General features: G+C 35.6%; 1 protein-coding gene across 1 annotated transcript in view; it reads left to right on the top strand.

Moving 5' to 3' along the window:
* The window catches only part of RAP1B (RAP1B, member of RAS oncogene family), a 46,291-nt gene extending 31,343 nt beyond the window's left edge, over nucleotides 1-14,948 (top strand). Inside the window, exons 2-8 of the mRNA XM_027592352.2 lie at nucleotides 3,978-4,060; nucleotides 5,601-5,669; nucleotides 6,901-6,957; nucleotides 7,939-8,079; nucleotides 9,972-10,115; nucleotides 10,973-11,089; nucleotides 13,285-14,948. Of these exons, the coding sequence (XP_027448153.1) occupies nucleotides 4,004-4,060; nucleotides 5,601-5,669; nucleotides 6,901-6,957; nucleotides 7,939-8,079; nucleotides 9,972-10,115; nucleotides 10,973-11,059 (555 nt within the window). The 5' untranslated portion in view covers nucleotides 3,978-4,003 and the 3' untranslated portion in view covers nucleotides 11,060-11,089; nucleotides 13,285-14,948. The remainder of the gene's footprint in view (nucleotides 1-3,977; nucleotides 4,061-5,600; nucleotides 5,670-6,900; nucleotides 6,958-7,938; nucleotides 8,080-9,971; nucleotides 10,116-10,972; nucleotides 11,090-13,284) is intronic.
* The last annotated feature ends 202 nt before the right edge of the window (nucleotides 14,949-15,150 follow it).

Genomic DNA, 15,150 nt, shown 5'->3' with positions numbered 1-15,150 from the left:
ATTACTTAAAAATAAAATCTTCTAAAAAAAAATCCTGGGGCGCCTGGGTGGCTCAGTCATTAAGCGTCCGCCTTCGGCTCAGGTCATGATCCCAGGGTCCTGGGATGGAGCCCTGCAGCAGGCTCCTTGCTCCGCGGGAAGCCTGCTTCTCTCTCTCCCACTCCCCCTGCTTGTGTTCCCTCTCTCGCTGTGTCTCTCTCTGTCAAATAAATAATTAAAATCTTTAAAAAAAAATCTTAATGAGGGCTCTGTTTGTGGTTGTGAAGGTGTTTGCATATGTCAGTTCATTTTACTCTAATATTTAAGATCTGCTTATTTCACTTGGTATAAATTATTCCTAAATAAAAATGATTTAAGAGTGCTTAAAAAAAAATTTTTTTTAACAAGTGTGTCCTTACAAACAGATCCTGTTTCCCTGACCAAGCAGAGGTTAGGAAGGCCCCACATTATCAACAACCCCATAAATACTGACCATACAGTATGCAGTCATGAAGTTCATAAGTGACCCAAGGTGACATTTGATGAGTCACTCACCTCTGCATGAAGAGGCCACTGGTTTTACTCATCTTCAACTTTTAGTTCCTGGAACCAGCTTGAATTGGATTGGAGGCTTGTGGGGACCTGTGTCTCCATCCATTCCAAATGGAGCACTCCCTTATTGAGTGAATGGAAACGAGACAGTCCAGGACAAAACAAAATACATGACAAATTTTTACACAAGTAGATGAACAAAAGCAAAGCAGTAGCTGAAGATTTAAACTAATGGCAAAATGTTTACCAAATAGTACACCTCCAAGCCATACCTAAAAGGCTTAATTTCCTTATACCAAGACCTACTTGGTACAAATCCTAAGATAAAATAAATTTGGCAGTGTGAGCTCAAGGAGCCAGTTGGAGCTTCCATCGTTGTTGAGACTGACTCATGTGATAGCAAATTCACAGAACAAACATTATACACAGGCATCCCCTTCAGTACTTTTGTTTGTCTAGGGCATCATTTGGAATGATGTTAAGTGAGGGTCTTAGGTCAAACTATCAAAGAGTGAAAGGCATCATTCAGTATCTGAAACAAAAAAGTACAAAGCTGAAGTTATTGATTACTTAAGGAAAAGATAATCCTGGTCAGATACTGCCACCCCTGAGCAGACCAGACTTCTAGTCTTATAGGGTTGAAGGAATTTCAGAGTTCAAAGATAGGCAAGTTAAGTGAATTAATGTCAACTGTAGAAACACTGTCATTCAAGCAAGGCAGTTGTTTAGTTGGCATTTTATTGTGTGTTCATTGAAGTGAATCCTTTTTTTTTTTTTTTTAATTTTTTTAGAAAGAAACGGTGACAAGTTAACAAAAATTGGCACAGCCCAGCTACATAAAGGATAAAAGAATGCAGGGAGATGAGTCTTAATTTTTTTTGTGTCGAAGTATTTGGTTTACTGTTACTGAAGTATTTGGGATGTTTAGGAAATTCTTATCCCCAAAGTTACCGTGTTTCCTCTAGTTGGGTTCAGAAACACAAACTTGAAGACATCTTTCATTAGAACCCTGAATTTTTAAAAAATATTTCTCAGATCAGTATAAATCTATGTGTTTGGGTAATGTCTGCATGGGACTGGTAGTAGAATTGTCACCTAAGTAATCCTGTTTTTAAATGATTTTTTACATTAAAAGAAAGCTGGGGCGCCTGGTGGCTCAGACGACTAAGTGTCTTCCTTTGGCTCAGGTCATGATCCCAGAGTCCTGGGATCAAGTCCTGCATCAGGCTCCCTGCTCAGCGGGGAGTCCGCTTCTCCCTCTGCCCCTCCCCACAGTCGTGCGCTCTCTCTCTCGTAAAATAAATAAAATCTTAAAAAAAGAAAAGAAATAAACCTGACTTCAGTTAAATTTTTACCAAGAGTGGTTTCTTTCCTTTTTTCTTTTTTCTTTTTTTTTGGGGGGGGGGGTAGGGGGAGGGTGGGGAGACAGAGGAAGAGAGAGAATCTTAAGCAGGCTCCATGCCCAGCACGGAACCCTGAGATCCTGACCTGAGGCGAAATCAAAAGTCAGGTGCTTAACCAGCTGACCAGGCACCCCAAGAGTGATTTCTTTATTCCAAATTTGTGTGCATACTACCATACTGTGTGGAATATTCTTTTTTTTTTTTAAAGAACTGTTTTATTTTTTTTTAAAGATTTTTATTTATTTATTTATTTATTTATTTGAGAAAGAGAATGAGAGAGAGAGAGAGCATGAGAGGGGGGAGGGTCAGAGGGAGAAGCAGACTCCCTGCCGAGCAGGGAGCCCGATGTGGGACTTGATCCTGGGACTCCAGGATCATGACCTGAGCCGAAGGCAGTCGCTTAACCAACGGAGCCACCCAGGCGCCCACTGTGTGGAATAATATTCTTAAAGCTAAAAGTTAATTCAACTTTTATTTCATATCCTCTTTCCTAAAATTATAATCTGATAAGAACCATGCAGATCACAAAAATTAAGGAGACAATATTCAAGAACTGGGGAGAAGTCTGTGGAAATGATGGGTTCAATAGAAATAAAACACAGGATAGTAAGTGGGGAAGTTAGCAGCTAATTTGGTTGGTTGGTTTTTTTGGGCAATTTTTCTCCCGTTCAGGAGAAGAGAAAATATGTTAAGTAGTCTACACATCAAAAGTCAGAAATGGAGTTTTGAAAGGAAGCCATGGTAATAGACATGGTGTCCTAAAGAGAAATAAAGGACTGGCATAGAGAGGTAAAACAAAGGATATATTTTCTAAGACTGTAGGTTGGAAGGAAAAAATATATAAAGAGATTTAACACAAATAATGCCAAATGGAGTCCATTCTTGATTGACCAACTTTCATAAGTAAGGGGCTATTGATAATGGCTGGTTTGCAGAAGCATATTCATTGAAGCAAATGGCTATTGATTGATTAAATGCATTTAAGCCAGTTCTGGTAGTTACTTAGTTACTATAACTATAGAACTGTCATTTCTTGATTAAGAAGATTTAGAACCTGTTCTGCTGACCGCTTTTGTCCCATGGCCACTGACCAATTATTTCTAGGAATGTAGGAGCTTTGTAATTATTTCCCTAGCCTAGAAACTTTTAGGGTCTTCTTTATCTTTAGTATACTGAAATTTTATGATAATAAGCCTTAGTATGGGTTATTTCTTTTGGATTTTGTTTTGATTTCCACTTTCATCTTACTGAACACCATAGTTTTTCAGTCTGGGACTCTTCAGTTCTGTCTCTGATTCCTCACCATTTTCAGGCTCTTTGTACCTCCCCCCACTTCAGGAATAGATATTTGGTCTGCTTCCTCTGCTAACTCATTTACCCAGGGGTCAGCAAATTTTTTCTGTAAATGCCAGATAGTAAATATATGTATATTTATATATATACACTTAACTGCCATCACAGCAAGATAGCAGCCACAGAGAATACACAAATGAATGGACATGGCTGTATTTCAGTAAAACTTTATGTACAAAAACAGGTGATTGGCTGGATTTGTTTGCAGACCTTTGTTTTAGCCATCTTTACTGGAATATTGCTCAGTGAGGACAGGAATTTTTTGTTGTTCATTGGATATATCCCTGTACTTAGTAGGTACTCAGCTACTCGTGACTCAAGGTTACAGATGGCTCAGGAAAGGGAGCTAAACATGCTTGTTAGTGCCATCTTGTAACTAGTAAAATAACACTTCATGCTGTTTTTCAGGCCCCCCCTTTTTTTTTTACTTTATAGAGCAAATATTTTATCCTGTTTGAATTTGGGATAGGGCTGAAAGTCATATCTGTAACTCTTTGTTTTCGTTCTACCTCTGATGTGGTATAAAGAGCCCTACCAATAGCGTCGTTTAGTAAGTCTTTATGGAATGCGTATATTAGTATGGTAGAGTAATCATTTTTAAACTACTTGCTTGAATATCTAATTTATGTAAGAAGCACATGAATACAAAGATATTACCTAAGAATTCTCTCTTTTTTTTTTCTTTATAAGGTACTAGCTTTGGACAAATTTGCACCATGCGTGAGTATAAGCTAGTCGTTCTTGGCTCAGGAGGCGTTGGAAAATCTGCTCTGGTAAGTCATTCTCACTGTACCTAAGCTCTTCACTACAGCACATGTTCTTTTTCTGTTGAGTTTTAGGTTTTGATTATTTGTTTTCATTTATATGTTAAAGTGAAATCTCAGTGATTTTAGAAGCAATATAATATTTTTCTTGTAATTTTAGTCAGCTTTTAGTTGTACCTGTGTAGATCATGTTGTTGCTCGTACATTGGTTCCAGACCAACATGAGATAGGCCAGAATACAATTTGGCCTAAACATAGAGAGTGAGAGCTTATAAATGTGTGTCCATCTGTATTTCTGAGCCAGATAGGAATGAATTTTGGTCTTTCTCATTGTGACTTGACTTATAATATTTATTTTATGTTGGAAGATATTAAATAAAGCTTATAAAAAACCTTTTTCAAATACTACCTTTGACTCTCCAGTTTTCACATTATTTTAGCAGCCATGCTTTCTGTATCAAGAATAGTATAGCGATTTGGGCACCCGGCTAGCTCAGTGGGAAGAGCATGCATCTCTTGATCTTGGGGTTGTGAGTTCAAGCCTCATGGAGGGTGTAGAGATTACTTAAAAATAAAATATTTTTAAAATAATAATAATATAGTGAGAAAAAAGACAGCTTGATGGTAGTGGCTGGGGAAGGGGAGAAACTTAGGGAAAATAACTTGATGAGTAGTTCAGTTTAACAAAGCCCCACTATAAAACAGATTGACCAGGGGCGCCTGGGTGGCTCAGCCGTTGAACGTCTGCCTTCGGCTCAGGTCATGATTCCAGGTCCTGGGATCGAGCCCCACATTGGGCTCCCTGCTCGGCAGGAAGCCTGCTTCTCCCTCTCCCACTCCCCCTACTTGTGTTCCCTCTCTCGCTGTGTCTCTCTCTGTCAAATAAATAAATAAAATCTTAAAAAAAAAAAACAGATTGACCATCTCTCTCAGTCATTTAGAATGGCCACCTAGCACAGAATTTGATGTTTGGATTAAACTGAGAAATGTACAAATTTTTTCATTTGTATATATATCCAAAGTGATGAGGAGGTGTCTTGAGGGTATGTACTTGTGTACGCAAAACAACTAGCCTCTTTCTAATTAAAATTCAGATTTAAGCTGTTATGACTGAAATAGAAGACATTTAAAAAATTTGCTTAAATATAGGGCCCCTGGGTGGCTCAGTAGGTTAAGGTTAAGCATTGGACTGTTGATTTCGGATCAGGGTCTTCAGATCACTCCACACCAGGCATGAAGCCTGCTTTAGATTCTCTCTCCCTCTCCCAAAACCCCTCCCCCCACTCTTTCTCTCTCTAAAAATAAGATAAATTAAAAATTTTTAAATATATGAGCTCTGAAGTTAGAATTACCTAATAGGGAGCATAGTGATTATTAATGTTTTTAAAAAGCTTTCTAAGTTTAAATTTTCTCACAAAATGCATACATTAAAAATAGTGGTTATGTTTTCATCAATGGTATAACTAGCTATGTGAAATCAGTAGTTCAAAGCATACAGATTTGGATTTGTTGTTTCCTTTAAGTATAAATAGTGTGCTTTTTTTCCCAGACTGTACAGTTTGTTCAAGGAATTTTTGTTGAAAAATATGATCCTACGATAGAAGATTCTTATAGAAAGGTATGTGTTACTCTAGAACGCTTTTGCTTTTGACCTTAAATATAAGTTCTTAGTTTTAGCTCTGTAATTGCTGAATGTTGTTCATAAAGTCGGATGAAGAAGCAAGAGTTTATTTATTTATAAAAAATTCACACTTGATTATTTCCTGGCATTGTGTCCTTACCAGTTAATGAGAATCATAGAACACTTGCTCTTGTGTGTTCTCTCTCTCTCATTCTCTCTCTCCCCCCCCTTCAGAGAATTTTAAATTTATCCTGACCCTAAAATTGTAATTTGACACAAACTTCAGAATTAGGCCATCTCTTTCAAGTGATAGTTCTGTCCCCCCACCTTCAACACCACCAAAGACTGACTACTCTCAGGCTCCCTTCTTTTTAATCTAGAGATGAAAATACAGAAGTCTCCCTAACCTTTCTACGTAATAACTCTTTGAGAAAGTGTTACTGCTCATAATAGTTATTTCTATGCCCACTAACACAACATGTGACAATAAAACTTAATATGCAGACATTTTTAATTTAGTAGGGGGAGAGTTATCTCCCCACTTTTATGTAACAGCCAGTTTGACTCCTATTGCTGCGTAAATACTGTTTTTGTTCTTCCTTTGTGTCCACAGTCTACCAAAGAAACTGGAAATCTCTTCTTGCTCCTCAGCTGTGAGGCAGTATTACTCTTTTCTTTCTGCATCTAATTCTAAACAACTTCTTTTCCTAGGAAATGTTGGGTGGAAAGAGGTCACGGGGATATATAACTTATTTGCTACGTGTCTTCTGCGTCTTTGCTACCAGAAACGTTGTTCCAGTATGGTGAAGGGGATGTAGTTATCTAGAGAAATGAAGCTATATCTAAATGAAGTATGGCAGTGTTGAGATAGACAGAATGACTTCTGATCTTATTGGAACTAGTACTGGTTTTAAAAAATTTTTGAGCTATTTTGAAATCATTTCCTCCCCAGAATTAAGTTCTGAGTGATTCACATTGAGCTTGGATCTTATAGATATCCTTATGTTGAGAACACGTGATTTTTGTACCTAATATAATTTGGGGGTCAGTGGACCTCAGTTATATAGCTATTTTTTCTCCTGTTTTATTCCGGTATTAATGTGAAACTAGTTGTAAAGTTAGAATAATCTTAATCTCTCCCTACTTAAATATCATATTAGTTTTTGTATATAATAAGGTATTCTTTTACACATTAAAAAATGAAGATGTATTTTAATTTTTCCCCCAGCAAGTTGAAGTAGATGCACAACAGTGTATGCTTGAAATCTTGGATACTGCAGGAACGGTATGTAGAACAAATACCAAAGTATATGCACAATTTGTGCAATATTGACCTTGTAAATGCTAGTACTCTATAGACAAATACTAGTTAAGCTTATTTAAAAGCTTACTACTTGCATTAAATCTTACAGCTGTATTTCTTATTCTCTTGAGTTCTATTTTTTGTATGTGTGTGCTTTGTAATTGCAGTGGGTCATTTATTGAAGAAGTAAATAGAAATTTGTTTGAATGAGGGACACCTGGGTGGCTCAGTTGGCTAAGCGTCTGCCTTCGGCTCAGGTCATGATCCCAGGGTCCTGGGATCAAGCCCCACATCAGGCTCCCTGCTCAGCAGGAAGGAAGCCTGCTTCTCCCTCTGCCTGCCATTCCCCCTGCTTGTGCTCTCGCTCTGTCTCTCCCTCTCGGACAAATAAATAAATAAAATCTTTAAAAAAACAAAAAAGTATAGACCAACTAGATTTGTTGGTATCTGAAGGTGAGGGGAAGATTTATTCTGGATATATGGTATCCATTCATCTAATATATTTGAGTACCTGTTATGTGTCATGGACTGTATTCTTACTTGTAAAGGCTCACGGTTTAGTGAAGGAGGAAAAGTGTGAGGAAATGGCAAGATGTAGGTAAGCATGCTGGTGGGCCCCTTAGAGCTAGAGTATTGTGAACTTGCTGTGAGTAACTTGGGGATTCAGTTTTGGTACCCTATATACTTAAAAGCTTTTAAATAGCTTTTGGAGAAAGGATATTTCTTTCCCACTTAAGTATATTTATTGCACATAAATCTGCTTTGGTTGTGTTATTGTTAAATAAAAACTTATTTCATGAAATAGCAGTTTTTCAAATAGCATCTTGCCACAGACTGTAATTTTAAGAAATGTTACATAACACTACTGTATTCTTCATTGAGCTCTAATTATAGACTTTAAAAATTGTCAAATTAACCGGCAGAACTTTATTGTTTTTTAATGATCCTTTCTTTCTACTGTAGGAACAATTTACTGCAATGAGAGATTTATACATGAAAAATGGACAGGGCTTTGCATTAGTTTATTCCATCACAGCACAGTCCACATTTAATGATTTACAAGACCTGAGAGAACAGATTCTTCGAGTTAAAGACACTGATGATGTAAGCTGACTTCCTAATAAATATATTTTATTTCAAACTCTTAGTGTAGTGATAACCAATTTAATAATTTGAATTTAAATCCAATTTAAAGTTCATGGGTTTTGGGGAGGGAGGTTTCAAAATCTTTTTTCCTTAAAAGGCAAAAATACATCTTTAACACTCATGTGTATTTTCAAATATATGTAACGTCGAAAGTGAGAAATAACTTTCATCTCTCCTTAACCTGTGTAAAATAAACTTTATAGCCTTCCTATTTTTAAATAATCATTTGGTGGGGAGAAAGGAAAAATGTGGGTGGCAGATGTTACTAATAGATGTTCTGGCCATATTTCTGGTAGATTTAAGAGCCTTTCTAACAAGAATCAAAACTACATATGAACACATCTCAAACAACTGACAGAAAACATCGTAATACTTTTAAAAGGAAGCCAACCAATACATTCGAGTCTAACATTAATTTGCATGCCCCTTACAGTGTACCATAACGGAGTTTAATCCCTGTAAGAAACTTCAAAAGGATTAATTAATTCCTCATCGTAATATAGATAGCGGTGGTTCTCAAAATTGATCTTGCATCAACATTACCTGTAAATCTGGTTAAAACAGGTAGACCTCACTCCCAGAGTTTCTGATTCAGTAGGTCAAGAATAGGGCTCAAGAATTTACATTTCTAACAGGTTTCCAGATGGTGTTGATGCTGCTCGGGTCCAGGGACCACACTTTTAAAAACCACTGTATTATGTATATAATTTAATTATAAGCAAATATTGTGAGGGTTCAGAGGCATCTATGGGAAATGTTGCCATTTCCTAGACTTCTGAAACAGGAGAACTTTGGGGGATTCTTACATATTTATAGCTCAGTGACCATTTCTCAATTAGTAAATCTGTTTTCTACTGTCTCTGATAAGTAGTTTTCTTCTTCTATCACTTACATTAAATATGTATGAATATAAAATTCTGTATCTGTTCCTAAAAACCAGAGTTCTTGATACTCCTGATTTGAATTTTTTCCAAAATTTCTCCAGAAAGCCAGCATCTAAATGATTAATAGGAATTTTGCAGAATAAGTATTATTTATCTCTGTAGTGTCCTCTTAAAATAGATATCACATGATTGAGGTGGTCTAAATTTTTAATAAGTTAAGATGATTTTACTTCTGGCTTTTAATATAGACTATATGAGAAACTAAAAATTCTCCTTTAGGGGCTTTCCAGATTTCTCCTTTTTATGTTATGAAATTGAGAATGATTATTTGATAAATGCATGTCAGTAAATCAGAAAACTTGAAGTTGATTCACATCCCTTAGAAAAACATTTTAAAATTTTGAAATATATTATGGCTTTTCATAGTAATATCCTTTTGTAATTTATTTTTTAAAAGGTTTTGTGTTTTGCTTACTATATTTGGTTATAAGTCCATTGGGACATAATTTTAAGGGTTTTTCCCCCCTCTTTTATAAGTAGATCGTATCTTGTTTTCTAAAAATTTCACACGAAAGGTTCTTAACAGGGTTAAGGCTTTCATATTTAACTGTAAATTTTATTACTTATTATTCAGTATTTTTCTCTGGCATAAAAAGTAATCCTTAGGGTTGACTTTTAGAATTCTTTGGTTTTGCCATAAGAGACTCTTCATCTCAGGAAACAAAACTGAGGGTTGCTGGAGTGGAGGAGGGTGGGAGGCATGGGGTGGCTTGGGTGATGGACATTGGGGAGAGTGTGTGTTGTGGTGAGTGCTATGTATTATGTAAGACTGATGAATCACAGACCTGTACCCCTGATACAAATAATACATTATGTTAATTTAAAAAAAAAGAATTCTTCGTTTTGAATTTATATAGCATACTTATTTACTTTTTTTTACCCTCACAATTTTTTTTGTATTTTTAGGTTCCAATGATTCTGGTTGGTAATAAGTGTGACTTGGAAGATGAAAGAGTTGTAGGAAAGGAACAAGGTCAAAACCTAGCAAGACAGTGGAACAACTGTGCATTCTTAGAATCTTCTGCAAAATCAAAAATAAATGTTAATGAGGTACAGTGAAATATACTTTAAAAAACTCTTGATTTGGAATTCAGCATTTAAAATTAATGAAAAATAATGTGTGTGTATTAACACAACCTTAGGTTAATGCTTATTCTGGGTGCTTTGTTGATCTTACAGGCAAAAATCTTATGTTAAATATATGCATGTTAATAAGCAACAATGCTAGAATTTACTATGAGAAAAAGGAAGACTGGGGTGCCCGGGTGGCTCAGTCAGTTAAGCATCTGCCTTCGGCTAAGGTCATGATCCCAGGGTCCTGGGGTCAAGTCCCGCATCAACCGGGATACTGCTTCTCCCTCTATACCCCTCCCCCCTGCTCATGATCTTTCTGTCTCTCAAATAAGTAAATAAAGACTTTAAAAAAAGAAAAGAAGACTGGACAGAAAAGAATAGGGGTGGGAAAGACAGGATTAAGTATTCAGGTATATATATGTGAAATGCAGGATGTTTTGTAAAAGATGGAGACAAGTTCAAGAAGGCCTGCACGGTTCTTGCCTTGGCTTAAGTCATGTTGTAGGGTAAAAGATAACATAGAAAAATTTGAAGAGTAAAGGATTGTTTTCTTTGAATGGTGTTAAATGTTCTAGTGATCTACAATCAGATCTCTGCTGCTCCTTAACTCAGTACTTACTTTAAGGAGAACAGTTTTAGCCCTCCCAAAAAATAAACAAAAGCATTTGGCAGTTACAGGACTACCTGGTTTTACTTAATTCTTAACAGAATATTTGTTGGAGTTCATATATATCGATGGAAAGTTCAGGTTTTCATTTTATTTTTTTATTTTATTTTTTTGGGGGGGGTTTCCTGTAAATTTAAAAACAAAACAAAAAAAACTTTGTTTGCAGATCTTTTATGACCTAGTGCGGCAAATTAACAGAAAAACTCCAGTGCCTGGGAAGACCCGCAAAAAGTCAACATGTCAGCTGCTTTAATATATTAGATGCATTGTAGCTCTGAGCCAGGTATGTTAATTTATCTTTTTCTCTATTTTTATATTCTTTTCCTCTGACTTTTAACCTCAACTTCATTAAGGGCACTCTTTCAAGAAAACAAGTATAGAATGTTTTGTTGTTCTTAAAAAAAAAAGTTACTTCTTTTTAAAATATCCATGAGTTAGTATGATATCCTAGGAATTAAAATAATTATTTCCTTTATATATCATCATCAAAAGTAGGTTATTCCACATAAGTGAATATTCTGGGTAAGTTCATCCAATATATACTTAAGCCCCATTGGGACACTGGTTTGTGCTGACAGTACAATGGTGAACAAAACCAACCTTCTTTCCTTGCCTTAAACTAATTCAGGTGGAAGAGTTAGACAAACAATTGCAAAACATGATAAATACGGGATAGACTAAGTCCAGCACAGTACTGGTAATAAGAACCCTGACAGATTTATCATATGCTAGCACTCTTAGTATTGTCCGTAAATTCATTGAATTCTCACAACAATCCTATGAGGCAAGAGCTATTATTATTCCCATATTACAGATGAGAGAACTAAAGCACAAAAAAGATCAAGCCCTGCAGTTAGTAAATAGTGGGCCAAAATTTGAATCCTGTGATCTGAGTGCATGGCTCAGAATTTTGAGTAATGAACTGGCTCCCAAGCCCATGCTTAGTCACTATGCTGTTATGGGTACTATAGGAGCATGTATAACTGGGACACCAAATTAGTCAGATGTAAACTGCGGATTCAGGGAAAATCTGTCAAAGTAGGAGACATCTAAGCTAATATCCGAAGAGTTCTCAGGCAGAGAAAACCACAGAAACAACTCAGAGATGAGACAGCAAAGGAAAACTGAACATACAACATTTTTATCTAGTTTTTTGAAAACAATCATACTAAATGAGTTAATATTGTAAGTCAATTAGATCAATGCCTGGTACTTGGTAAACCCTCAACTATTAGCTGCTGCCCTTTGCCAATGAGAATGGCTTCTTACTCCTTTATCATTAAAACTGTATTTTACTCTTACCTACCCTTACGTTGGGAACTTGTAGTGTTTGTGGCTCCGCTGCTTCCTTTGTTAGTTAAATGGCCCTCTCGGTGGCACTCTGATTCTGTATCTTAGAGAGTTTGTCCCTCCTCTCCATGTAGGGTTCTCATTCCTCAACACATGCCCATTCCTAGCAGCACTTAATGTGTGTGAACTCATACACTCCAATCTGTCCTATCCAATTTGCCACGGTTGGTTTGCTAGGATTTAGAAAATTTACCAAACTCATTCAGACTCTGAGGGCTTAAAATTCAAGGCATTTATGAAAATTTTCTCAGCAGCCACATCTATATTAACAGCGTTGCTGGAACTTGCAACAAGTCTGAACCCCAGAAAAACAGTAAAAAAGAAAACTTTTTTTTAGCCCAGGAATGTATGCAAAAGATCATCCAAAGTAAATAAATACTTGGCAGATAATGAGTTCTGATTTTACCTTTTTTTATATCACTCACAGTTTTCTTAAGTTTAATTACATGTGATTTTAGTGTAATACCAGCATTTTCTGACATCCATCTTCAAGTTGATAGAATTTGTTTTTAAATATGGAATTAGAACGTTTATAACTGTCAACTGTAAAGAGCCATCATGAAATAAATTCTTTTTTGTCTACTCTGACCAGCTTTGTAGCCACTCTTCCTGGAAGAGTAAAGATGAAAGGTCTTGATTTTCTGATATTAGAAGCCCTAATTAGATGTGCATTCTATACTTATGATGTAATTCTAGGATTGGAAACATTCATTTTGTTAATATTGCTATATCTTTTTTAATCCTAATTCTAATAAAGTTGATCTGACCTAAAATTTTAATGTGGTGTTTTCTGTTTTTTGTTTTCCTCCTTTTAATCTTTGCAAGGTAATACACAGAAATTTGCACCACTAAGGTACATTCCCTTTTTGTGTCTAAAACTTTCATTTGTCTGGCTTTCAGGAGGGCAGCAGAGTAGGTGAATCTAAAAAAGATGAAAATGTCTACCTATGCTTTACTTTGCTATGAGTTGTGTGGTACATTGTCATACATTGTCATGAATGTAATGACAAGAGCCTGCGTTATATTCATTTCTAACACTTAAAACACTGTTGCTTTAATGTGTTCCTTTGGATCTGTAGTGTGCTGTTTTCAACCCATGTTTTCAATTTAATTTTTTCCTTTCGACAGGTCTGAAGAACTGTTGCCCAATTCAACAGTGCCAGCATTCCAACTTTGTTAACCTACCAACATCTTAAGTGGACTTTCTGTGGTGGTACCCTTTAAGAGGCGGATGAAAGCTACTACATCAATTTGCACATTCTAATCACTTTCCAGTATCACAAGAGAGATTTTTACTTAGATAATAGTCCTAGAGTATGCAGCTGGTAAAACCAGAGGCTACAATCCAGTATTACTGCTAAGAGACATTTTTCATCCACCAATGTTGTACATGTATGAAAATGGTGTACTGTATACTTTAACATGCCCCATACTTTGTATTGGAGAGTACAATAATGTAAATCCTAAAAGCACCACTATTTTAGCATAATAAAAGAAAGTCCAAAGAGCTCCTATATAGACTACTCCAGATAACTTCGCTTCTTTGATACTTGTAGCTTATTGTAATTTTTTTTAAGAAATTCAAGGTCATTATCATTGTATTGTACAAATAAGCGCTTTGATTAACACAGCTATATAGTTTTTTTAATTTTTAAAAAAACCTGTGGAGACAGTGATCTTGTCTTTAAAATACGATAGTCCTTTCAGTATAATGTCTTAGATTAAAGACATTGCCTTTAATATCTGTTGGGAAGGAAATGTCCAGACTTTTCAAATCTTTTATTATATGTTTCCTTTTTTTGTTTACATAGGGAACAATGTTTATAGTTGTGTGTACAGTGGGGGTCTACAACAAGAAGTGTATATTTTCAAACAATTTTTTAATGATTTAACAATTTTTGTAAATCATTTTCAGGCTTCTGCAGCTGTAGATTCTCACTGTGAATCCCTTGCTTGCTCATGCATAAGTGTATTTGCAATACCAAATATACAGGTTTAGTATTTTTGCCTGTTAGTGATTGTTTCACATGTGTAACGTTTTGGTTGAGATGTTAAATGGTGGACGAGTACTGTGGATGTGAATGTGGGAAGTAATTTTAATCATGTGTAATTGGTCACAAGGCCTAAGTTGCAGTAACTATTGCTGTTTTATTTAACAATGCCTTGTTGCTTTGTATGCATTAACCGTTTGGGTGTAAAGATTGTGTGTCTATCCAACAGGGAGCCACAGTATTTAAATTGACCAACCTAATGTTACAACTACTTTGAGGTGGCCAAATGTAAACTAAAAGCCTTAATTAAAGTGGTGCAATTTTGTATAACTTAGCATCAGTAGTTCAATAAATTTGGATTGCCATGCAAGGGCTTGCATTATAATTACTTGCCACTTGAATGTGTTTTATGTGTTGTTTAACAGTGCTAGCAAATAAATATGGGTTTAACTTCTTTTTAAATGTAATAGGTGCATTTTACATGGTGTCGTTTCATAATTTAACATTTGGGCAAGCCAGGTTGATTCATTGATTATAGAAATAATGAGTGAAAGATGTCAGATTTTTTTCCCTAGTCCTGTTTGAATATCCACATTACCACCTTTTGAATTTTTTCTTGGGAAAGAATTTTGTAAATCAAGCAATATGCTTATGAATATATGCTTTCTGGGTAATGTTCAGTGGCTCTTGAGGTGTAGAAGAAAGAATTGAAAATACTTTGATGTTATGCTTACGGATTTTTTAAAAAATATAGGATGAAGTTATACTTAGAATATTATGATTATAAAGATCTTTGAATGACGTGGACTCAAGAACTACTTTCTTTTTAGATAATCTGTGTTTTAGGTGTGCTATAATTCAATTCTTTTTTGAAATTTTTAAACAAATCTTAAACTTCCTCAAAGTATTTTTGCCAGTCACTGGAGCATATCCACAATCAACTAGTGATATCATCTAATTTAGGAGTATCTGCTAATCTCTTAAATATATATGCTGTTTGAAT

The sequence above is a fragment of the Zalophus californianus genome, chromosome 9 (assembly GCF_009762305.2).
Source record: "Zalophus californianus isolate mZalCal1 chromosome 9, mZalCal1.pri.v2, whole genome shotgun sequence".
NCBI classification, from domain to species: Eukaryota; Metazoa; Chordata; class Mammalia; order Carnivora; family Otariidae; genus Zalophus; species Zalophus californianus.
The sequence above is the reverse complement of the archived record's forward strand: the minus strand, read 5'-3'. Positions and strand labels throughout refer to the sequence as shown.